The sequence below is a fragment of the Diospyros lotus genome, chromosome 9 (genome assembly GCF_014633365.1).
Source record: "Diospyros lotus cultivar Yz01 chromosome 9, ASM1463336v1, whole genome shotgun sequence".
NCBI lineage: Eukaryota > Viridiplantae > Streptophyta > Magnoliopsida > Ericales > Ebenaceae > Diospyros > Diospyros lotus.
This window is the reverse complement of record NC_068346.1, coordinates 6,905,822-6,931,603: the sequence shown is the minus strand read 5'-3', so window position 1 is coordinate 6,931,603 and position 25,782 is coordinate 6,905,822. Positions and strand designations below refer to the sequence as shown.

Below are 25,782 nucleotides of genomic sequence, written 5' to 3'. Positions count from 1 at the left end.
ACTGTATCTAGCTAGGCGTTTCTAGCAACAAACAGATCTGCTAACAAAATGATTAAGTTCAACCTTTCACATGAGATCCACACCATATCTGACCATTTTTGCGATTGGCCATGACCTTTTAGGTGACAAGCGCATTTGAGAACTCTTTTTACCAGATTTAGTAAATGGTTATTTTTGTAACAGAGATGATTAGTCATAGTTAGACTGGCAATTTTTGATACAACCTGATTACACGATACGAAATTAAATGGGTTAGGAGTAGGGCTAATCGGGTTTAGGTCATAAATGGGTTATTTTTGTGTCTTAGATGAGTCAACCCATCTAATCTATTTAGATACGTAATAACCCGTTTAATTAAATGAGTTAACAGGTTGACTTGAACATATTAACATGATTATATATGAAATGATACATTTACTTAAAAAAGTTAGTGAATTAATTTGAACGTATTAACACGATTATACACGAAATGACACGTTTAGTATTGTGTCGAATTTGATCTTTTTAACTTATTTGTTAAGCGAGTTACGCGTGTCGTGTCGTATAATTCATTTAATAAACATATTCATGTTAGGGTTAAGAATTTTGACATAATTAATTAATCATATCTTGTTCTATTTATTATAATTGTGTTATATGTATATCTTAACATGACATGATTACGATTTGTCAACCCATTTTACCGCCCCCAGATGATAGTGACTCACAAGAGATAAAACTCTAATGATTGGTAGTCCAATCCTCTTCCAGCAAGTGCGGGGCGCAACCAAATTTCCCGGCAATTATCTTTCAATGACCCACAATCATGTTTTTCATTATTTTAGATTATTTTTAAGATTTAATTAAATTATTCATACCTAATTTATTACCAATAATTATATAATTTTATTTTTGGTGTTGCCTTAATTCTTTTGCTAGATGCTAACATTTATTTTCCTCACAAGAATCTTTATTAGTCTTTCTATCAAATAGAAATAAATACCAAAAAATACATAACTGACATATATTTTAAAAAGTAATAAATTCTCAATTTTTTTATAAAAGAAATTAAATTGGAGTAGTCCTATTGAAAAATAATTTCAAAATATTTTGAAATGAAGTTTTTACACTAATAAAACAAACCCTCCCTTTTGGAATGATTGAATTTTACATAATTTTATGAAATTAATTTCTAATTTATTTTAAACATAAATTAAAATTTATATTTTAAAATATGTTATTCTAGATATAAAACTTTATTTATTTATTTATTTATTTATAAATAAATTCTAAATCTTAACTTCATTTATTTATTATTGTGAAGGGAAATTTCAGCGGTGACTCAACTCGCGTGAAAGAAAGTTTAGCTCACCTCACTGATGATGTTTCGGGGAAGAAAGGTCGGCGAGTTCAAACCGCGTCTCGCCACGTGTAAGTCAGCTATAGGACAACTCCACGACAAGTATGGAATTACTGAGAAAGCACCGATAGATATTTATAAAATCTCTCTCGCTCGCTTTATTCCGAACTTGCCCTGTGAGTGCTCTTTGTTTTCGAATTCAATTGATAGTATTCTCAATTTCAAAATTCTCTTTCTAGGGCTATACATACACCCACAGAGCTCCGTTTTTTTACATTGACTTCTGAAGACCTGTGTTTGTATCTTCACAAACCCTAAAAAACCGTGCTGTTTCCGAGTTCAATTGGGGTTGGATTGTGATTATAGTGTTTTTATCTGAGCTATGGTGAAATCGACGGAAAATGGCGTTTCGCTGCCGCCTTTTCTGCTCAAATGCTACGAGATGGTGGATGATCAATCCACGGACGCGTTGATTTCGTGGGGGCCGGCCGGCGACAGCTTCGTCATATCGGACGTGACCGAGTTCGTGAGCGAGTTGCTTCCCAAGTATTTCAAGCACAAGAATTTCTCCAGCTTTATACGGCAACTCAATATCTATGTGAGATTTCTCTTTCTGATGCCTTTTTCTCTGACGCTTTTGTCCTATAACTGGATGTTGGATTGTTAATTATCCTTTTCAGCAGTTAACTTGCGTTTGCATTATATTGCATTTTGTTGTGGGCAATCCATTGCCAATTCTGGTTTTGATTTGATATTTAGCATAAAAGGGCTGTTCGAATTTGTTTTGTCTTAGAATTGTTTGTTAGATGATGAGATATTGGTTGAGGAAAGTCCTTCACGTAGGGCCTATAGACTACGGTAGCCCGCCAACCCCAAGAAATTACATATCACCATGATCGAGGTTGTCCTTGGCCACTGCTCGATCGCCTAGATCTTCCTAGGATCTACCTAAATCCTATCTTTTGACACTATATGGCCCAAAAATGCCACATTCAACCAAAATTTTCACTTTGAGAACTTGGCGTGCAACTGATTGATGCTCTTGTAGGGTTTGCAACGCAGTTGTCAAGTGTTGTTAATGCTTGTCATAAGTTTGCATGTATTCCAAGATGCCATCAATACAAACAATTTGCAAATTGGTTTAGGAAGGGTTTAAACACTCTGCTTATTAAGTCTATAAACCCAACCAAGGCATTTTAAGACTAAAGAACATTGCTAAAATCTTGTAACATTTGAAACATGCTTGAACTGCAGTTTTTGAGATGTCCTAGTCCGATTCTCAACTATTGGTATTTGAGTCACAAGTCAATCTTTGAGAAGCATTGTGCCCCTTGCAAATGATCAAATAAGTCATCCTGCTTAATTCTGTAGCTAGCATCTTTATTAATTTCTTCATCTTTTTGGATAATTAATCCAAGATATGTTAGCTGATATTTTTTTTCCGGATAACTTGATGTTCAACTTTTATAATATCATCATTTGCACCTATACCTTCACTAAGGTTGTATTCTATATATTTAGTTTTCAATCAAGCCAACTTACAATCTCTAGATTTTAAAGTTTTCTTCCATATCTCCAGCTTAGGGTTTGTCTCATCCATCAAAATTGTCATTTACAAATAGCAGCCACCAAGGCACCTCTACTTGGATATGTTTGTTTGTTGTGTTCATCCATTACTAGGGCAAAGAAATTAGGGATTAACAAAAATCCTTGATGTAATGCCATTGTGATTGGAAAAGCCTCAATATCCTCGGTGTGTTCTCAAATGTGTTTTTGCTTCATAGCACGTCTTTAGTAACTTGTAAATAAGTGATTTGGATTCATTTCTTCTCTAAGACCTTCCACGAGACTTCTTTTGAGACTTTGTCATAAGTTTTTTTTTTCTAAATCTATAAACATCATTTATATATTCTTTTGTTTATCCATTAGTTTCTGTTGATGACTTTTAGGCATGAAACCAAGTTGGTTTTTGAACACCTTGATTGTCTTCTTAGCCTTTTATCAATCACTCTCTTCCAAAGTTTCATAATGTGGTTCATTATCTTGATTCCTTTATAATTTTCACAACTTTGAACATTTCATTTATTTTTTTAAATAAAGTAAGCACTAAAGTGCTATTCTCTACTTGTACCATATCCTTTTTAATCTAAGGATCACATCAAATAATTTTGTTATTTGAAAAATGCCCTCTTCTCCCATGTATTTTCATTCTTATATCTAGATATTATCTAGTCCAATTCCTTTACTATGTTTTATCTTTTTAAATAATTGCCTTATTTCATTTGAACATATACATCTATAGGACATGCAATTCGTATATTCTTCAAACTTATTAAGTTGTTCCAATATAACACTTGTTTCTTTACCTTCATTGATAATTTCAAGCAATACTCCTATCTCTCCTTGATTCCCCCCTTATTTACAAGTAGCTTCTATTTTTTTTTTTGTCTTTTATGCTTTTCATTTAACTTAAATCTTTTGTTTCTCTTCCTCTTGCCTTAACTAGTGTACCTATATCTCTTTCCCCATCTTTTGTGTTGATTCATTGATTGAAACTTTTATATGTTTTGATTTTGCTTTAATAACGGCATTTTTTGCTTGACTAACAATCTTGTAGCAAACTCTCTTAGTTTTTTATTTTTTCTTGTACCTCTTTATTTCACCACCAAGACTCTTTTGGGTTTAGGAATTTTACCTTCGACTCTTTTAGAAACATTTTGTCTTATTTTGAGTAGCAATAACCCATTGAATAGAAATAACCTTTTCAATTCATATTTAGTTAACCTTTTCTTCACAACCCTTTCTCTTTTTCCACTTTCTTTTTCCTTGAAAATAGCTTTGGATTTCACCTTTTAAATTCCACCATCCGGTTCTTTGGCTTTGTTTTGTATAATTTTTTCTCTTCAATTTTTTCATATGGGCGTTAAGGACCATAAGTCTTAAGGCATTTTCCTAGTATAACTTAACAATCCTTATGAGTTGTCCTTTTGTCTCATAAGAAAGTAGTGTATTTGATTAATTAATGAGCTATTTTTATATATGATCAAATATTTGTGCCTTTTCTTAAATCTAGTGTTGGCCATGATTTGCCGTGGCAAAATCCAAAATAAATTTACCATTATTCATTTGAAAAAGAAAAATACAATCAACTTATAATGAACCACTACTGATGCATCCCAAAACGCTTATTGGAGATTTTAGATAATTTTTATTATATTGCTTTATTATATGCCCTACCTAGTGGGATTAAAGCTTGAGATTGTTGTCATATATTACTTTATAATACAGAGGCTTACAAATTGCTCCTCGAAGATAATTTTTATGAATGTCTTAACATAATCTTCTATCTTTTTTGTGTTTTTTAGCATTTCTGACCATAGATTGTGTTCTTTTAACATTTTGTACTATATCATACGTAATTTAATTTAAATGTTTAGCTATTATATTTAATAGAAAAATATAAGGTGTTTTTTCTCATTAAACAAAGAAGAGACAAATTCTTTTGCCCATGCATTGGGGTCTATGCCAAGTTTGGCAGAAACACCACGTTGGAATAATTGTCATTGTCCTTTTTGTTGTTTGTTTGTTTTTTTTTTTTTGGGGGGGGGGGGGGGGGGTGTGGGGAGGAGGAGGTAAAAATTAGGATCTACTAAGAAAAATTTGGTGAGAGACTGGTAGGTATGATGAATTGCAAAGGGTTTACAGAAGCTAAAATTCATGTAGTCAACCCCATTTAGTTAGAATAAGGCTTGGTATGTTGTTTTTTTGTCTTTCTGGTATTTGTCAACCTACTGCTTACTATCAAACATGGTCTTTTTGGGGAAGAAGACAGGAGAGCATTCTTTATCCTTTCCTGCTTGACTGCATGTTTATCTCCTTTTGTTAACAAGTGACTTGTCAATGCTTTTATGTAGATCAAATCTATTTTAACTGCGTCACCTAGATAATTTTTTTGTCTATCAATGGAAGAAAATAAATTAGTGGGAGGGTGAGGTCAAGGAAAACTTGGTGGGAAACCTTTAAACATGATATGAGATATAATAGCCTCACAGAAGCTACAATCATTGAAAAGGATAATTTGAGAGCTAAAATTCATATAGCTAGTTTGCATTTAATGGAATTAATGCTTAAGATGAAGATGAATATCAGAAAATAAAATTGATTGCCTAAATCTCTGCCTTGGAAGGACTTTTAATTTTTTATTTCTAGAGATGAACAAGTGAAAATAGAAATGTCACACCGGCAGACTGGGGTTCTGGCATTGTAGGCGAGTATATTGCAGCCTTTTTAATCCTTCAGAATATTTTTCTTGAGTGAAGGCTGTTCACTTTTGTTCGAGACATCAGTTAATCTTTTCCTGGACATTTCCTTAAGTTTCATTATGACCCTGTAAGAATTTTTCCTAAATATGCAGGGTTTCAAAAAAGTTGATACTGATCACTGGATATTTGCAAATGATGGGTTTATCAAAGGCGAAAAGCATTTGCTAAAGAACATCAACAGAAGAAAACAGTCCCAGGTGGTGGTTCAGCAGAACCAGTCTCAACAAAAAGGCAAGGGCAAGGATGTTGGAGAGTGCGAAGAAGCCAAGAATAATGGGTTGTGGAAAGAAGTGGAGAGTCTCAAGGCTAACAGGAATGCCCTCTCGCAGGAACTAGTAAATCTCAGGCAACACCAGCAGAGTTCACAGAGTAAGATGCTAATCCTAAGAGAACAACTCAAGGGCATGGAGAAAAATCAACAGCAGATGCTTTCATTCATAGTGATGGCCATGCAAAATCCTGGGTTTTTGGTTCAGCTCCTACAGCCAATTGAAAATAATTGGCGAATGGCCGAGGGAGGGAAGACTGTACTCAAACCAGTCATAGATGATAATGAACTTGCAGCTTCCGATGGAACAATAGTTATGTACCAGCCTCCTATGGATCAATCTCCCGAGCCTCTAAGCACCCAAGCTTTAGATTCTGACGACCTGCTGGAATGGGAGCTTACTTCTGATGAAGTGAAGGAACTTCTTATGAGTATTGATCTCACTTCGGGACCTGGGGATGAAGCATTACCATCTCCAGACAGTCACTGGCCAATCATTAATCCAGATATGCCTGGCGATGACAATGATTTGGAACAGTTTCTGTTGTCTAGTCAATCGTGGGAGAATGAGGAAGACGGTGAACTTCCAGATTCTGGAGGAGAAAAGGAATCAACATCATCTGATAAGTTTGAGATGGAAACAGTAGCGTCTGGAGCTCAGCTGGATGTAAATCAGAGTATGGAAATTCTAACCGAAAGAATGGGTTTTCTATCCTCTGAACAAAACCTGAAGCATCAGAACAACTTTTAGCTTGATGATGAACTTTTGGCAGCACCTAACAGACCTGCAGAGCTACTACAGTTGATAATGAGTAGTGTGTGTGTGTGTATGCATATATATATGTATGTTGAAGTCTACTTGCAGAGCTATGGAACTGCGATACTAAGTAAGTTGGTTCTCTTCAGCTCCTTGTCTAAATGCTTAAGCTTTGTTTTGGTTGCTTTTGCAGCTTTACTGAGGGATGGTTGGTTGCCTTTATTTTCAGGTCTAAGCATGTTATGGCAAGATCTCTTCTACGACAATTTTTGAGGAAGGGCCAAGGTGGTACAGTGTTTCTTGAAACATTATTGTTAAATTGCTACTATCAATTTTCCTTCTGAAAGATATATTCATCTATTCAGAAACCAATTTAAAGGAAGGTTTTACGAACGTTCGTCTTCATTCAGTAATGAAAGTTAAAATATATATTAGTTCTGACCTTTGCTTGTATATATGATCTTCGGTATTTGGTCCCATATTCCCAAATGCCTGGCATAGTTGAATATTTCTGGTGTAAAAAGGGTTGTTTAGCTGGATTTCTACTTACAGTTCCTAGTTTTTATTTTCGCTATTTTAAAAATTAAAAAAAAAAAGTTAAAGCACCCAACACCTAAAAGGTATTTCACAATTTTCATTTTTCTCCTCCCAACCAACCAATGACATCGCAAGGAAATATTGAATGAAAAAACAAATCAAAATTGAAAATTAAAAAAAAATTAGAAATCCTGTCTAAGGGGAATGAAAGGCTTCTTGCCGGAAAGTTGCGACGTTCGGTTACTAATTAGGGGGTGTTTGTTAATCAAGATAAGAGGAAGAAAATGTTAAATATGGGAAGCATTTCGAATGTTTGATCTTTTTAATGTGTTTGTTAATCTTATATGATCATTTCTAAAAAAGGCTTCACGTGACCAAAGTGAAAATTTGGTGGTCTCATCCATTTATTCCATTTGTTCACTTGCTTGAGTATTAGTGCGTTGTCTTGTGCTCGTGAGTCATGACGTGGATTTTAAGTAATGATTCACTTAATTAGGAATTTACAGCACATTATTTAGGGTAAATAACAAATATATATATATATATATATCAAACTTTGGGCTGTTTTGTAAATTTATTCCTTACTTCAAATTTTATTAAATCACCGTTAGAATTTTATTTTTTGAGTAATGTTATTTATCTAGATTTTCACTCTAGTTAACATATGTTTATTAAAAAAATAAAAAAATACACATGTAAACATGAATATCTATACTTCTTTAGTTTAAAATAACAAGATGCCAACTAGATTGGAGATTCAGTCTAGATTTGTAATGTTATATCAAAACTACAACATTGAAAAAATTGCACATGGATTAAATTCACACACAGGGCAATGCAAATTTTTTAATTAACAGTGTTGTGCCAGCAGGGCTTCCTTTGGGTTGCGCCAAAAAAATTGCATTTAGAATTAAGTGACATGCAAACTATTTTATTTGTAATTAGACACCTATCAGAACTACATCTCGAATCCGTATCTACCAGAACTTGTGAATCTGCTGAAAACATCACTAGAGAAAGGAAGAACAAGAACTGAAGCTGTCTGAAATTCCAACATTAAGACTTGTGCAAACTAGAAACTTCGTCAAAAGAGCTATTTACCCAGCAATACTTGAGAGGAGCTATCCTTGGACAAGCTTGGCCATGCCAAAAGCAGCTGCAGATGCAATGGCTCCAATCAGAGTAGTCTGTAAAGCGCTTTTAACGGGTTTACTTCCAGTGAAGTGACCTTTCCCATAGCCAAATATTAACAATGCGATTAGAGTTAAGATCACTGATGCAACCACAGCCTTTCTTGCGATTGGAATGAAAATGTAAGGGGTGAGAGGGACCAGTCCGCCAATGATGTAAGCAATGGCAATGGTGAGCGCACTTTGAATCGCTCGCCTTGGATCGGGCTTCTCCAATCCCAACTCGAACCTGCATCACCATATCTGTTTAATTACAAGTTCATTCGTCCAGTGCAAGTCAGTAAAGCTACTAACATCTAAGAATATAGATTTTCGGGAGGTTATCACTGATTGAGATCTAGATGATGAAGAAATATAACCGATAAATTGCAATATTTTGGCTAGCTACTTAGACATGTCAAATGCTCAACCATCCAGCAATTCAGCTTTTCCAAAAATTTCTAAAATTAAAGGTCTCTGTTTTAAGGCTTGATATGTGCTGTAATCTATGAATTTATTCCTGAGATCAAGTTGGGGCTCTAGCTCAATATCCAGGGCAAAACAACATATACAGATGGACCAAACGTGTGAATTTCAACTTATCCCTATTATAAGATCAGCTTTCAGACATTTACTCAAGGCACGTAGCATTGTGATTATAAAACTGGCTCCATTTGCAGTGAGAATTCCTTCAATAAAAATCCAACTGAGGGTCCAAACGAGTTCACGTGAGGAATGAATTGATCAATGATAATGAATTTTATCATGCTTCAGCTGGACATGATAGCCTAATAATCTACAGCGAAAAATATATTAATGGATTAACAGATACCAGATCATCTTTGATTATTTTTCAATATATCACATAACTGCAATATCGCTTCTATCACTAATGAAAGTACTGGTGTCTTTCCTATGTAAAACGAAGAAAAAAAGGTGATAAAGTTGATAACCAAATAAACAAAAAATAAATTGAAATCTTGTTCTCAATTTTAATGCATATAATAGATGTATATGCTTTTATATGCCCATCATCAATCTTGGCATCTTGCCACAAGAGGCAAAGAAAGCAAAAGAAAGAAAACTTGTTTAAAAGAAACCCACTTTGTTTTAGGTTTTTGCAAATGAGAGAAAGAAATTAAAAAGTAAAAATAAAATGTACGCTTCAAAAAATTAAAATAAATACTGATGAAGTTTCAAATAATTAACTTATGGATGTTTACTTGTAAGAATTGTAGGAATTCTGGTTGCATGATCTCTTTCATCACTTCAATGTTGCTTTTGTTATTGAAATTTTAGTTAGCAAAAAAAAAATGCTAGCCAATGAAAACACAAGAAACACACATATTATGTTTTTCTATACTCATTTAACTGACCTCTTAAAAATATTTGTTGAGAACAACAAAATAAATCTTCAACTTCTTTTGTTTCATTTCAATGCTACTAATAAATTTCTATCAAGCAAAAGTTTTTGTCAATATGCTGGCAGGGAATTTAACTCTTTTTAACTTTAAAGACATATAATGCAAGACAAATAACATACTTCATCATAAAATCAAGCCAAGCTTGCGGATTCTTCCTGAGAGCATTCACCACCGGCCTATACTCGTGCGGCTCTATGCCATACTCCGACAGTATCTCCGCTACCTCCGCAGCCTCTGCATTTCAAACCAGTAGTCCCAACAACATAAACCTTCACGTATAAGATTGGTTAACATGCAAGGTCCATTTTTAGTATTTTTAGGATTCCATTCTTAGTAAGAAGTCTTTCTATTAATTAGGGAGAGTGATGATACAATGCATCGAGACAAATCTATTATTTCAAAGATAACCTTCCATGTCGAGCAAAAAAAAATAAAAAAGGTAACTTCCAAATTTTGCCAAGTGCTCAATTTACTGAAATGAGCACAATTAGAATGCCCCAATTCAATTCAATGTACACAATCACCACAATAGTCGTATCCGAAAAGATCAATTGCCAATATAGAACACATTTTGAGGTGCATTGATAGCCCTCTAAACTTTTTTTTTTTTTTTTCTTGCTAGGTTTAAACTTAACTTTTTTATGGAACAATGTACTAAGTTTTCCAAACAGCTTTTCACCTTTTCATTTACTTTCAATCTATATCCTGTAACAAGTTCAATGTATAACAAGAAAAATAGAAAGAAATTGAAGTTTTGATTAAAAAGTTGGGGGAGAAAATTAAGCTGCGAAACCTACAAACTACAAGATGCTTCAAGGCAATTGCTCGTGATCGGTACAATGAGAATGACTTCATGTAAGATCTAGCCTTGATACCTGTGTCAGGAACGTCGACGATCTCTTCCTGCTCTCTCCTCAGCTCTCTCATGTAGTGATCAGCTTCGCTCTTGGCCGCAAGATACCTGCAAAATCCGCCATTATCAGCGAAGACAAAGATCACGTGAATCGCCAACGCCATCGTAGTCATGTGAGATCGCTCAATATCCGTATTTCGCTAAACCGCCAAAGGAAGAACCAAACGGCAAATTGATTTGACTCAGAGTAGAAGCACAGCAGTACCCGCCGAGTCCCATGGAGATGGCGCCGGCGGCGACCTCGGCGAGGCCGGCGGTGAGGATGAGGGAGGAGGAGGCGTTGGCGCCGGAGAGGCCGGCGGCGAGGGCGAAGGGGACGGTGAGGCCATCGGAGACGCCGATGATAACGTCGCGGACGACGTTGCCGGCGGTGAAGTGCTTCTCGGTGTGCTGGTTCAGCAGCGTCTTCTCTCTTTCCGTGGTCCTGCCTGGCGCCATTATAGAGAGAGAGAGAGAGAGAGTCTCCAAACGAAAAGCTCCACCGCCTAACTTACATGTATTAATGTATATATAAGAGATGGAGAAATGAGAAGTGGTAATGAAGGAAAAAGAGAATTTTGGGTGCAGCCACAGCCAGTGGGCATACGTATATGCGAGAGAGAGCGCTTTCGTTTGTTATTTATGGGAAAGGTCCAGACTCCACACTTCAGCCTCTGACTCCGACTGTACTGAAACCATAAGCATTCCGCAGCTTTTTTTATTTTTCTTTTGTCTTTTATAATAAAATATTATATTTATTCAAAGTGGCAAAGTGATGGCATCAGTTTAATTTAATTTCTTCTTTCGGGTCTACAGACTTAATCCGAACCTCTCACCTCATTTCAAAATCTTTTAATTTTTTGTCTCTTGCACCAATATAAAAATCCTCCAATTTATTTTATTTTTTCTTAATAAGTTATCAATATAAATGTGTCAATAACACAAATTATTTGTTAATATATATATATTTATTGTCAAAATATTTCAAACTCATATTTCAAACAAGTCACAAGTAATTTTAATTAAGATCGGCTCTCGTATTTTAAAAATTCTTAATTAAATTTCAATCAAAGTCATGATAAAAGTACATTTAGCATTTTGGTCTTGTCTATATAAAGGGTTATATAAATTTGAAAAAAGTGTTTAACCCTACCCCATGAAAATACAAGGTTGGGGAACGGACCTATTACCGACCCTAAACATATATTGAACTCAAATACTTGATTTTAATTAGATTGAGTTAGTTGAATTCTGTTCCTTTCAGCCCAAAAGGGAGAGGTTAGACGTGAGCTTGAGGCGATCGAGCAATCGGCTTAAGGCAATTGAGTGGACTTCGGTGGTTTGAACAATATGGGGTGACTGACACACATGCAAGTACTCTAACATTTAAATAAGAATGTAAATTGACAATATAATAATAGGGTCAGAGAATAATATACCTTAGTCTATGATCAGACTAGTTTATATAGAGAAGAAACGAGGAGAGGGGGAGTCCTCCTGTGTGCATACTTGCCTGGGGCGTCGTAAGGTGATGGAACTAAGATATCCAGCACCGGCAAAGCTCCCTGACAGAGACATGGTGCCGACAAAATTGACAATAAATACGGATGAAACTTGCAATAAATGCAGATGGGATTCCTAGCTGCGTGCAAGAGCAGAGTAGGTACCAAGGTAATGATGATCACTATAGGGTAGATAAAGAGGCCAAGATTAGGCCGAAAAACAAGTAGATGTCCTTAGGTAGAGGTCTTGGGCTTCTATCGGGTCAAGTCTGATTGGGCCCAGTACAATCCGAATCCTAACAGATGATTGAATCAATTTTGAATATATAAAATTATAAATATGATTGTTATTGAATTGAGTGTACATTAATATAACATGCCACCATATTGTACCAAGTGAGGGTCACTTGAATAAAGTAACCGATTTTACCACTATTAATCTTTTAACACAATATAATTTAGTATGAACTTAGTCAGAACAATTTGTTAACACAATCAAACTTTTATCGAGAAAAAACACAATTAATCATATTATAAAACCATACATATTTTTACACAACATCACTGCTTCTTGTATTAATCATCCCACATGACAGCATAAATTCCTTTTCTTTTCTCGAGTGTCCTTGACATTTTCTTTGCTAAAGATGAGAACCTTCTTTGTTTTTCATGGTAATAAAGGAAACCTTTTTGCTTTCCATAACTTCTTCACAGGCTCAAGCAAGAGCCGTGGCCATTCTTCTGGCATTAATCCATACTTCAATATATGGAATTATTATAAATGCAACCACTTCTACTTCGCTTTTATGTGAACTTCAATCCAATTTCATTTTAGTTTAGCAAAGCTAAGGGCTTGATACCACCGCCCTCAAAGTACAAATAAAACTTGTTATAAGGGATATGTCAAATGGTAGGCAAATGATATAATGAAATTAGTACCAGTAGATTACGAGTTCGATACTTGATTTATGTAAGGGTCAAAGACTCACCTACGATTTACCTTTTTTGTCGAAATCAAAAGCACGAGTGACAGAGGACCGCGCAAGATCGATTATCCCAAATAAAATTTGAAATGAGATTGATACCGATTTAACTCCTTCTAACGAAAGAACACATTACAAATACAAATGCAAAAACCAACAAATACAAATATACAAATATAAAAAGACATTACTAGGCAAACTACGAATTCACCCTAAGAAAACATTACAGGATAAACATCCCAAGACTTCATACCGTGTGGACTCCCATTCCATTTGAAAGATAAGCCAAGAACGCCGGCTCCCTCCCCAAATCATGCATCTTTCTGCATCACCTATATATATATATATATTAGATATATGATGATCTACGTGCAGCTGTGGGCCGAAACTTTTGAACAGCAGAAGGGTGTTCTGAACATAACAGAATCTTCTGGTTCTGGGGGTACCCGACAACCACCAGTGAGTCCCACCTCCAAAAAGCCTATGCTATTATTTGAATAGTAGTTGTTATAATGTTAGAGGAGGAGTCCTTACGACTGTAGAATGATTAGCAGCCCACGCTTAAAGCCTAAGGGCTGTTCTCTTTCCGTTTTCGGGTCGTTTTTTATTTTTAATTTTTAAAAATATTAAAAATGCGTTCTCTTTATCATTTTTCAAAACGCGTTTTTAAAAACAACTAAAAATTTTGTTAAGGAAACTCAAAACAACAAAATGTTGTTTTAGGCGTTTTCAATGAAAATACACTGAAAATACAAAACATTTTGAAAACGCGGAAAACAGCCCCCAACCCCCCCCCCACTGGCACACGCAGACCCACTTCCCCCCCTCTCTCTCTCTCTCCCTCTCCCCCCATCTTCTCTCTGTTCTCGCTCTCATTTTCTGGCCATCGACAGCCATAGCCGCCGCCGCCGACGACCTTCAACTCTACCGCCACCACAACCAGCGCCCCTCAACGCCACCGCGACCAGCACCCCCCTCCGCCACCTTCAACCCCACAGCCAACGCCACCGCGACCAGCCCCCCCCACCGCCATCGCGACCAGCCCCCCATCGCCACCGCGACAGTATCGCGACCAACGCCCCTCACTGCCATAGCCACCGCGACCACCCACCGCCCCCCCCCCAAAAAAAAAAACCCTAGAACGAAGAAGATGAGATGAGTTGCGGCTGATTTGATTTTTTGTTTTGTTATTTAATTTTTTTATTTTATTTATTTATTAAACTGAATATGTGATATATTTTATTTGTATTAATTTTTTTAAATGATATTTATAAGGTTGTTGATTTTTTTTTTTTTTGAATTTTATTTTATAGTTTAAAATTTTGAATCAAATTTATAATTTATTAAATAAAATATCATAATAACAAAAAAAAATCGTTTTTAAAATTTCAAAGTAAACACGTTTTCTAATTTTCTGTTTTGAGAAATAATTTTTCAGAATGGCAAAAAGAACGCATTTTTAAAAATTTCAAAACAGACACTCAAAATACAAAATTCAAAATGAATTCAAAACTCAAAACACAAAACTCAAACACAAAGAGAACACCACCTAAACGTTTAAAGCCTTTGTGTTCAAATATGATTTGCGCCACTTTGTTAAAAGTATCATTGTTCTTTACTTTAAGACCAGCCAATAGAAAGTGTTTAGTCACAAAAAAATTATACATTTAATACACCTTATATTGTGCCCTAAATAGAAAAATCCATAACTTATTTATAGACATCAGTCTCATGTACAAACTAATAAATTTCAATGCAGAACATGAAGCTCTTCAATTCATCAACTTCCACCTTAACCTATATATATCAAAATTTTATTAGCTAATACATAATGTCGATGATGCCTACAAATTAGTTGTTGAACTAAAAGACTTTTAAGGTTTACCACACTAACTTAAACTTGGAAAATTCCAAGTATATTGAGTGCTAGACACTTTTTCCCAAGTGGCCAGAATAGAAACGCTGGTTGAATCAACAATTCTTTACCGAACATAGAAAATCCTAAACAATGGCAAGAACTGTTGACCAGCAATTCTATATGGAGTCTAGGCAAACTGTACCTTCTTCCAACATGGAACACAAATTGTGCTAATTTCATAAATATTTTAAAGTCATGAAATTTTAATAATTATTTATTAAAATCATATTATTTTTCAAAAAACAAAAAAATCCTTAAAGAGCACAATGTAAAGCACAATTATGATACTGGGCGAGCGAACGAAAAGTGCAATGAAGACATTCGTACCATCCAAGCTCTCTGATAGACTCTTCAGCTCAGGTCTCCACAGATGGTTGATGCAAGGAGAAGGAACGTTTTTAGTTAACATCTTTAGCATCAAAAGGACCCTTTATCAGATCAAGGGCATGTTTAGGGAAATTCTATCCAGTGCTAGAAGAGTTACTCTTTACGGTCCACATCCCATCAAATTTTTTAATAATTTTAAAATACTTATTTTACTTCTATAATTCACAATCAACTCTTTTCTCCGATCACCTTTCATTTCATTGTCAACCGTCACCTCACATCTCTCTTTCTCTTCCACATCATACACACACAAACACATACATATATATATATAACAAGATACATACATATATATATATATACACACTTGTTGGGTCGGAGGACGACCCATACACACACATATATATATATACATTCACACACTTATATAAATATATATATATATACACACACAACATGACCAACACACACATATATATATATACATTCACGCACACTTATATAAGTGTGTGTATATATATGTGTGTGTGGATCGTCGTCGACCCACTCTCTCTTTCTATGACGACACACACACACACACATATATATATATTCACACACACTTATATAAGTATGTGTATATATATGTGTGTGTGAGTCGTCGTCGACCCCCTCTCTCTCTATGATGACCACAAAGGTCAACAATCTACCACCATTGCTAAGGTGGGTCAACAATAGCCGACCCACCAGGGGGACCCTGCATCGCAGGGTTCGGGGGTTTCTCGAACCCTGCGATGCGAGGGTCCCCCGGTGGGTCAGCAAGTGATGTCGACCCACTTCGCGGCCATTACACAAAGAGAGTGTGTATGAGGGGTCAACTATTGCACACGATGGGTCGACAGCCATAGCTACTGCTTGTGTGTATATATATATACGTATGTGTTTGTGTGTGTGTATAATGGTCGAAGTAAATAGTGAACTATGGGTTATGGTAATAAAATAGAAATTTTAAAATTAATGAAAAATTTGACAGGGTGAGAGCTATGAAGAGCAAGTTTACGAGTTGTGAATAAAATTTCTCACATTTTTAATGCTGCTACTAAATTAAACTAGTAAATAACTATTTTACCCTCAAATTTTTAAACAATTTTCAACTATTGCTCTTCCTCTTCAACTCCTTTGCCCCCACCCCCCAAAATGCCTGCCATCACCCCATGTCGGTACATCTTCTCCCCAACTATCTATGAATATGAATATATATATATATATAATAGTGTGGATATATGTAATAGTAATATATATTATATTAATATATTTTTTAATTAATTTTAATATATATATAACAATAATTTATAATTAATTTTATTAAAAATAAATATTTAATATATTTTTTTATATTATTCAATAATATATCTATTTTTTATCACATTCTCATATCAATTTTTTTTAATTAAATACATAATTATCAATTAATAACTTAAAAATATATTTATTTAAATATATTATTAATTTAAATATTACCTAACTTAAATATTTTAAATATTATTCAACTTAAATTAAAAAACAAATAAATAAATAAAATAACCTAACCAAGCCAAGTATAGAATGTCAATTTGAAATCTCAAACCAATTTTCATCCCTAAAAAGTTAAAGTGTGTTTGATAACATAAAAATTCTATAAAAATATCACATTTAAAGAATTAAATTTTATTTTTGTTGTTTAACACTAAATTTTTTATAAAATTAAATTTCATGATATAACCATTTGACTTCTTTTTCATATAAATTTTCATCAAAGGAGGTCGTTTTTGTTTTTTTATGTAAGTTAAAAAAAAAATTAATTAAAATTTCATCTAGCAGTAGTGCTAGCAATTGAAATTGTTAGATTTTTTGATTTACCTGCTGAAAATCGTGACGCCGAAGGTGCCCGTAATAGTGCATAAAAAAAAAAAAAAAAAGCAAGGAAGGCACAAAACAGAGGAACGTTTGCCAGTAAAACCTAACATAAAAATAACAAGACACGGCATCTGGAATTAGAAATCAAGAAACAAACAAAAATTTAATACTCTCCAACTGCCACCAAAATGCAGCTGAGATCTATTTCGCATTTTATGAAATAAAAAGGAGATGCACAGACTCTTAATAGATCTACTGGAACCATTTAAGCCAGTAATTCCACATTCTAGTCTTGAATCAAAACGAGAACTGAGCTTTTACTTCCGAAATTGAATAAATGTCACTGGCACCCAAGCAAATGGTTAGTTAAAATTGCAAGAAGGTGGGATGAAGCAATCAAGGATCTTACTAAAGCCTCTTCAGTTCAGGTCTCCATAAATATTCCGCATGAAACTTCTCAGAAGAACGAAAGTTTTCTTTGATCATCCTTAGAGGCAAGTAAGATCCCCAATGCTCACTACTCAAGTTTCAAAAGAGGATGCACATGAGTCCTGTGAAATCCTAAAGAAGATAAAAATATAACCACAAAAACAACCAAGAAAATCGCAGTTACTCGACATCTCTTGTTTCCTTAAACGAGGGAAAGATCAATAAGAACTTATACGGAAGAACGAAACTTGGATTTCTAACTTCGAGGCATAAATCAAGACTCAACCAAACCCATTAAACAACTGTTCAGCTTCGCTTGCAAATTCTTTACAAGCGGAACGAATGTTTTTGTACCAACCATTGCAAAAGAGATGAAAAAGGAGAATATTACACGTCTGTTAATGGAATCGAAAGCGTCTCTTCAGTTCAGGTCTCCAAAAGCATTTCCGCACCGAAAGATTCTCAGCAGAACGAAAGTTTTACAATTGATCATCATCAGAGACAAGCATCTATCAAACTCTCACCGGGTAAAACCGATTTAAACCAAGTAGTCGCAACAAGAACATAAACAAAACGAAAAAGAATCAAAAGCTCGAACACAACTAGAAAATAAGAACCAAGAAGAGCAAAACATGGCCGTTGCGAAGCAGCAAACGTAAAGGAATCAAGAAAGAAAAAGCAGCGGAGACGGAGAGTGAAATGGAAGTACTCTGCTTTATAGCGTCTTCACCGCAAAGCAAAACCCTAGCGGATTTGGCAGCTAGGGCTTTTGAAGTTTGCAATGATTTATGTTATATTTGGGCTGAGTTTAATTATGTTGAAGGCAGATTGGGTTGGGCTTAGCCCATTTTGGAGTCTCTGGACATTTTTAGATATAGTGGGTTGAGATAGATTCTTGTTCCAGAATTCACCCATTGCGAGTGAGTTTTGAAACTAGATATTATTATTGTGCATCAAAATAAAAAAGAAGAAGAGTAGCAGCATCCCCAGGCAATTTAATTTAAAGTGAAGTTTAAGTAATAATAATAATGAAATTATAACAGAGGGAATATGTGAAAAAAAAAAAAATTTGAAGCTTAAAGGCTTACAAAACAAAATTTGAAGTAGGAGTGTCCTTGAAAATACATCAAAATATAAAGGAGGGCATACATAATTTATCCAAAACCAAATTCAAGGTGATTTATTTAACTAAACTAAATGAGTCAAAAATCAAGCCCTAGTTCTTCCAAATATCTTTGTTCATTACAACTCAATGGGGTATTTAGATGTAGAAATATAATCTTTTTTTTAGAAAAAAAAAATTTGAAAAAAGTGATTAAATTTTGAATTTTGAATTTTTTTTTATTTTTTTTAAGTTTTAATCCTGTTATAAGACATCTTTAAAATATTTCTTATTGTTTTTATTCACAAAAGACGGAATTTTCCTTAAGTTTTTCAACAAAATTAATATTAAATACTTATGTTAATCAAATATTTTTACTAAAAATATAAGTATAAGAATTTGCAACTAATAAGTAATATAAATATAAATCAAAATACTACTATTGTAAATAGTAAAGATATTAATAATCAACAAAATTAACTAATAATAAAAGCACATTCACTTGTAGAAAATATTTTTTATTTTTTTTATTTTAATTTTATAATTAAATATACATTTTTCTAAAAAAATTAAAAATATCCTTTTTAATAGTTTTCAATCCTAATATGAAACTAAAAAAATAAATAAGTTTCTTAATTTTATTTTAGATGTTCAAATATTTAATAAAACTTAAAATTCAAAAATACTTTCCATAAATGAATAGGCCCAAGATTTTTTTAGTATATAAAAAATAATAAAAAAAAAACATACTAAATGAGAGACATATAACACCAGCCGAGCGGTCCTCAGCTCCAAAGCAGTCAGGTAACACCCCCCGAGCGGTCATTAGTTAAAAAATACCCATTTCATGAGTATTGTCTTCTAACAATAAAACACACATACGCACACACATTCCCATCTTTTCCCATTCAATCCCTCCCCCCCTACGCTGTGTCACTACTGTCAGGTAACAAAATTGTCCTCACCTAAAGCAGTCAAAACAAAAGCAGAAGAAGAGAGCATAAACACAAACCTACCGCACTCCAACGATATACTCCGATTTGAAACCCTGAATTGAACAAAGGGTGCCCATTGTCCTAGAAATGGTACAATTTATCGCCAGACAACATCAAGTTTTCCTACACAACACAAGGGAAAATGAAGAGCCAACTAACTACATACAGATGATGATTGGGATGGGATGGGATGGGATGGAGATGGAGATGGAGATGGTGAAAGAAAGCTTGCTAAGCTAAGTGGCTTTCCTGGGAGACTTGGTTGCCTTGGATGGAGACTTGGGCTCCTTTGCTGCCGCCCTGTCACTTTTCTTGGGCAGCAGAACAGGGTTGATGTTGGGGAGAACCCCTCCATGAGCGATTGTCACCCCAGCAAGTAGCTTTCCCAGCTCCTCATCGTTCCTCACAGCCAGAAGCACATGCCTCGGTACGATCCTGTTCTTCTTGTTGTCTCTTGCAGCATTTCCTGCCAGCTCCAGCACCTATCATGCCATTCCAACAATCACATAGACAACAGCAACATGTCATGTGGTAATCCCACTAAATGAAGTTAGTTTCACGAATTCTAACTAGTCAATCATTGCTACCAATAATCATATATTCTGCAAGGCTTACATTATTATTCATATCACATGCCTAAGATTCAACAACTACATATCTTCACAGAATCATCAAATTTTACCACAACTTAATGTGAAATTTACTCTAAATATTCATTCTTGAATTCATAGTTCCCCACAAGGAATGCTTGGTGAACTAAAATTCAAAAATTGAAGCAGTTGTTGTAAGAGAATTGGCTTAAAGTTCAAAAATTGAAGCAGTTATGGTGAAACATAATCATATCAATTGTTTTTAATCACTGCCAGCTCATGAAATTTTCGATAAAAAGATGGTGTTTAGAATTGTCTCATCATTCCTTCAACAGAGGGTTGCACCAAGGAGGGCACCCAACATAAAATTTTGCCACATTATTGTTTTACATGGAATTGTGCTATCAATGTGACTTAGAAGTAATCGATATTATGAATGCCATGTCACAATTCTAACTTGATTAGGATAAGCAACAGTAAATAACGATGAAAAAAGAAACATAAAAAAATTGCGATCTAAGTTCTCTTACAAAAATAATATTATTTCTAAAAATGATTGAATTAAAAAAAATAATGAACTTCTAAGTTCATTACAATTTTAGATTGGGCTTTTATTATTTTTTTTGGCTAACCGAACAAAATTTTAATTTTAGAAATTCACTAACCAAACTTGTTGATTTGTTACACTCATAGAGCATCATTAAAAACCATTGGCCTTAAACGTTAAGTGATGACTAGGCCAATGAATTAGACAAACAAAAGATTATGTGAACAAAAATATGGCTTTGAGTTGATAACTTGTGGGAAAATTGAGGAACATTGCTAAGCAATGAAGAAGAATTGAGGAATTACATCATTGTCCACATCATTTTTCCATTTGTAAAACTCATCTGTCAAGTCATCATTTAACGATAGAGACTAATGGTTTCTAATGGCAATCTAAGGTTATAATAAATTTATAAGTTCAATTAGTGAATTGTTAAAGTTAAAAGTTCATTCTAAAATTATAACTTAAAAGATCATTATTACTTCTTTCTTCTTCTTTTTTGTAATTTGTCCTTCAAAATTCCAAACAACAATTACTCCCAAAACATTGCTAATTCTTCTAAGTCAACCTAACTTCGCTGATTGAACGAGGGATTCTTTAAAAAGATGCAAATTTGTTGGTTGAACAAAAAATTCTTAAAGAACCGTTGATTGAACTAGCGGTTTTAAAAAAATAAAACATAAAAGTCATTGGTTCAACAAGCAGTTTGCGACTCTTTATCTGGGCCAAATCAAGTGTAGGGTAGACTATGAGTTTGGGAATTAAAATGGTGAGGATAGCAGTGTAGTACGTTTTTTTCATAGTAGCAGCATTTTTTATAGGATGTTGATATCCAAGTCTTAAGAATTTTAATTTCAAGGTTTTATCCCATCAGATCCAACTGAAAAGTTAACCCTATTGACGTAAACCCACATAGTTCAAAGTGGTATATCACAACACGTCAGCCAATCAGAAGATAATAGCCTCAAAGGAACTCTTTCTCAGCAACCAAACACAGAATTAGGGCTTTTCACCCTTTCACAAAAGGAAGCCAGTACTAGAACCAGTACAACAAAATTAGGGCTTTTCACCCTTTCACAAAAGGAAGCCAGTAGTAGAACCAGTACAACAACCAAACAAACCGGTAGATCTCACTAAAAAAAAAAAAGATAAAAGCTGCTAAAATCTAATATAATTGACAAAATCTGAATACTGAATGCAAGATTCACAGCCATTTTGCAATAGAGCCCCAAAAAGCAAATCACTAACGTATAGCACACAAAGAACTCAGTAACATTGCTGTAAATCAAGAGGTAAGCGCAAACTTTAAAAAAAAATATATATATATATACCATTTCCTCACTTTCTCAGCAGCCAAACAGAAGACCAGAACTTTCATGCTTCAAATCTCACTCAAGAAATTGAAAACTAACAAAAATTACACGAAAAGCATTAAAATTCAATGTACAAGCACAATAATTAAAGCATATTTACACACTAAAACCCTGAAGCGATAATTCATAAACAAGACAAGGAACAAAAAAAACCCCTACATCAAACATACGTAAAAAAAGAAAACCTAATTAGAGCGAGGGAAGGTTAAACTACCTCAGCAGCGAGGTACTCCAGAACGGCGGCAAGGTAAACCGGAGCTCCGGATCCGACCCGCCGAGAGTAGCGGCCTTGCTTCAAGTAGCGGCCGATCCTGCCAACCGGAAACTGAAGACCAGCTTTGGCGGACCGCGAAACCGGCTTCTTCTTCGGGCCACCGCCTCTTCTCCCCGCCGCGCCCTTCTTCGCCTTTCCACCGGTCTCCATTTCGCTTCAGGGTCTCGCCGTCGGGTAATGAAAATGACTTTCCCGAGAAACAAACAGCACAAATGCTAGCGCTTGGAGTAGCGTGGCCTTTTGGCTGAGCCAGCAAAAAGTGTAGATAGAGATCAGGCTTTGTGGGCGTGTCGGTTTTATTCGGGGTGGATTGTGGTTTTTTGGGCCGTTCGATGAGGAATTTTATCGACGGCTCTGGTGAGATATTTTTTGATCCTCGAGGTATCCAATCAGGAGTTGACACGTAAATAGGCTGAGATATATTAGAGAAAAACATCAAATTTCTTAGAAATATTGAAAAGAAAGCCAAAACGGGCACGGCCGAGGTCGGTAGCGGGAAAAATATTAATGAGTAAATGGTCATAACAACTCTTAAAATTTGTTTTAAACATTCAGACTTTGTTGAAAATACTATTTTTATATTTTAAAATAATAATAATAATTTATTTTTTCTATATATTTTAAAATTTTTGGTTAAATGCTATTTTATCCTTACTTTTTTTTCTTCTTTCAATCTATGTTTCTTTTTCTCTCCTCTCATATTTAAGTATGCAAATTAAATTAAAAAATATAAATATATGTGTAATATATAGATATATAAGAACAGAACAAATTAAGAAAGGTTGAACTATCTTGGTTGTTTTAAAATGTTTGATTGAAATTAATTTTTTTTTGTTGAAAAATATGATAATGATTGGTGGAAATGCTTAACAACAAAAATATAATAAAAAGTAAAAACAATAGTCGGACACACGAGATTTATATTAGTCTAGCTAAACTCATACCTTACCTCCTCACTAAGAATTTTAAAACATTCACTAAAATCTCTTACTTAATCATAAATAGGTCTTCTAGTCATCAAAATTAGAAAATATAACTTTCTACCATCCAAATAGACACTCTAGCAATCTTGCTAGGCAAATAAAATAAATTTACAATAAGATAGGATATGAGAAATAAATTTCTCAATTACAAGATATCTCAAAAATGGATTAGGAGACTTGAATGTAACGAAACAAATAAAGAACTAAGTTGTTGAGAGAAAAATGTTAGGACACCTGAGAAAACTTCAAGACTTGAAGCTTGTAGTATGTCTCTTGGATGTCCAAAAAAGCTCCATGTGGTGGCTATTTATAGAGTTTCATGAGCCATTCAAAAATATGATCGTTAGGTAGTTGTTGGGTTAGTTGGAGATCATTAGAACTAATCGTTGGTGCAATCTATGAGAAAAACAATCAACAGATTCTAAGAATCAATTGATAAGTTAGTTCAAAAATTTAAATATTGGTAAACATGAGGAGCAAAAACGATCGACAACTTAAAAATGATTGACTAGTTTATATGCAGTGGTTGTCGACCATTCATGACTGAGAGCCAAAAATTGACTGGTCAACAGGCTTATAAGAGTTGATCAACGATAAGGCTACAAGCAGTTGACAGTTCCTCAGATCCGATTGATAGTCTATCATTTACTTTTTAAAACAATTTGCTCTATTTTCTCTAATATTTTAAAATTGATTTTGAATCACATTTAAGAGAATCATTTGAATCATAAAACTTTGTTTTTCCATTATTCATCAAAATATTTTGAGAATGAAATTGATTTTCATTTGAATATATGTTGAAATTTGTTAAGTTCAAGGGTAAGTAAAAAAAAAATTGATAATAACAAAAATAATTTTATGATGTAAATGTATTTGATTACCCTCTTGTGATGTAAAAGATATGTTTTTTTTTTATGTATTTTAAGTTGATTGATAGTTTAGCCTGAATCGACTAAAGTGAAATAGAATGTTTAAATTTCGTTGTTTGTCATTTAGGTTGATTGAAGTTATTCTTTAATTGACCGAAGTTGGCCAAAATATTTAGCCTCTTGTCTTAGATCATCCTAACCTTCTACTGAAATTATGCAAAAGGTTGCTGGACAATTTCAGTCAACCAAAGTGGTCTTTCAGTCGATTGAAGTCCAACGATCTTCTCTAATTTCTTCATTTCTTTGTTGCTCGTTCAAAAATAAATATAAATGTTTTTCTTTTTGATAAATGTATCTTTTTTACTCATGCAAAAAAAAAAAAGAAATTAACATTGAAAATATAAATTAATATATCATTCTGATAAATGTATCGAATTCTGTCTATGATAAATTAATATTATGTTATTTTGTGATTTAGAATTCATTTTTTCAGTGTCTAATATTGTGGGTAATCTAGATCTAGAAATTAACATTGGATTTCAATTTGTGCACAAAAATAAATTTATCATGAAACTAAAAAATATTTTACAATTTTAATACATTACATACAATTAGATTATTAGTTGCCTCATTTAAGCCTTTTCAAACTCGTAATAGGGTTATGTGCCATCATGATGATGTCTTAATTGGTTGCACCTTGGTTGCATTAATAGAGTTTGAGATAGTAACATAATTATAGTAAAATTTTATATAGATTGTTTATTTATTATATTGATATATTTATTATTTTAAATTTTAATACAAGATTAATTAAAATTAGAAAAAGACCACTAAGTGAGGGGCAGATGATGTTATTAAGGATGATTTCTAACAAGATAATAAAAATGATAAAATTATGCCTTACAAAGTGATCTCAAATCTCTTCATATTTTTATAAACTTAGAAAAGAACAGCAATCAAATTCCAAAATAGACTTTATCCTTTTGAGCTGCTATTGAAATATTGATTATAATCGATTATATGGAAACAAAAATATTACACATAAAATAATGATCCTTCCTATTTTTATATTATTTTTTCAACCAAAATAATAAAAAAAAGATATGAAAACCATATGCCCTGAATTTTTTTTTGCTTTTATAATAGTGACGAGATCACCATGTATCTAATCATTTTTAAAATGGCCTTAAGAAATATTCTTAATGGTCTTATCAATCTCCCATCATAAATAATAGGTGATAATACCTAAAATTATTCAAATTATAACACGATTTGATAATTTAAATCTATAATTTTTAACATGATTG

At 33.8% G+C, this 25,782-nt stretch overlaps 3 protein-coding genes and 2 non-coding genes across 5 annotated transcripts; 1 reads left to right on the top strand and 4 right to left on the bottom strand.

The window, feature by feature from the left end:
• The first annotated feature begins 1,495 nt into the window (after positions 1-1,495).
• LOC127810677 (heat stress transcription factor A-8) lies at positions 1,496-7,139 on the top strand. The gene is made up of 3 exons (XM_052350269.1): positions 1,496-1,937; positions 5,754-6,816; positions 6,916-7,139. The coding sequence occupies exons 1-2, from the start codon at positions 1,722-1,724 to the stop codon at positions 6,678-6,680; spliced, it is 1,143 nt and encodes a 380-aa protein (XP_052206229.1). The 5' UTR covers positions 1,496-1,721; the 3' UTR covers positions 6,681-6,816; positions 6,916-7,139.
• Positions 7,140-8,091: 952 nt separating this feature from the next.
• On the bottom strand, positions 8,092-11,300 carry LOC127810351 (vacuolar iron transporter 1). Its single transcript, XM_052349782.1, has 4 exons — positions 10,935-11,300; positions 10,692-10,777; positions 9,936-10,050; positions 8,092-8,642 (listed from the first exon to the last, which is right to left on the bottom strand). The coding sequence occupies exons 1-4, from the start codon at positions 11,165-11,167 to the stop codon at positions 8,345-8,347; spliced, it is 732 nt and encodes a 243-aa protein (XP_052205742.1). The 5' UTR covers positions 11,168-11,300; the 3' UTR covers positions 8,092-8,344.
• A 6,426-nt stretch (positions 11,301-17,726) lies between these two features.
• LOC127810762 (small nucleolar RNA Z159/U59) lies at positions 17,727-17,809 on the bottom strand. The gene has a single exon (XR_008025569.1). It is a non-coding gene; the product is annotated as a small nucleolar RNA Z159/U59 (small nucleolar RNA).
• Positions 17,810-18,157: 348 nt separating this feature from the next.
• On the bottom strand, positions 18,158-18,245 carry LOC127810761 (small nucleolar RNA Z159/U59). Its single transcript, XR_008025568.1, has one exon. It is a non-coding gene; the product is annotated as a small nucleolar RNA Z159/U59 (small nucleolar RNA).
• Positions 18,246-19,845: 1,600 nt separating this feature from the next.
• On the bottom strand, positions 19,846-22,894 carry LOC127809951 (histone H2A-like). The gene is made up of 2 exons (XM_052349151.1): positions 22,564-22,894; positions 19,846-20,321 (listed from the first exon to the last, which is right to left on the bottom strand). Exons 1-2 carry the CDS (start codon positions 22,771-22,773, stop codon positions 20,076-20,078), a joined length of 456 nt encoding a protein of 151 aa, XP_052205111.1. The 5' UTR covers positions 22,774-22,894; the 3' UTR covers positions 19,846-20,075.
• Between the last annotated feature and the right edge of the window lie 2,888 nt (positions 22,895-25,782).

Coding starts and splice junctions, on each gene's coding strand:
- LOC127810677 (XM_052350269.1), top strand. CDS start 1,722: ATGGTGAAATCGACGGAAAATGGCGTTTCGCTGCCGCCTTTTCTGCTC. Junction 1,938..5,753: donor TACGGCAACTCAATATCTAT/GTGAGATTTCTC, acceptor CTAAATATGCAG/GGTTTCAAAAAAGTTGATAC.
- LOC127810351 (XM_052349782.1), bottom strand. CDS start 11,167: ATGGCGCCAGGCAGGACCACGGAAAGAGAGAAGACGCTGCTGAACCAG. Junction 10,778..10,934: donor ATCTCCATGGGACTCGGCGG/GTACTGCTGTGC, acceptor CGGATTTTGCAG/GTATCTTGCGGCCAAGAGCG. Junction 8,643..9,935: donor TGGCTTGATTTTATGATGAA/GTATGTTATTTG, acceptor ATGGTGATGCAG/GTTCGAGTTGGGATTGGAGA.
- LOC127809951 (XM_052349151.1), bottom strand. CDS start 22,773: ATGGAGACCGGTGGAAAGGCGAAGAAGGGCGCGGCGGGGAGAAGAGGC. Junction 20,322..22,563: donor TGGAGTACCTCGCTGCTGAG/GTAGTTTAACCT, acceptor ATGGCATGATAG/GTGCTGGAGCTGGCAGGAAA.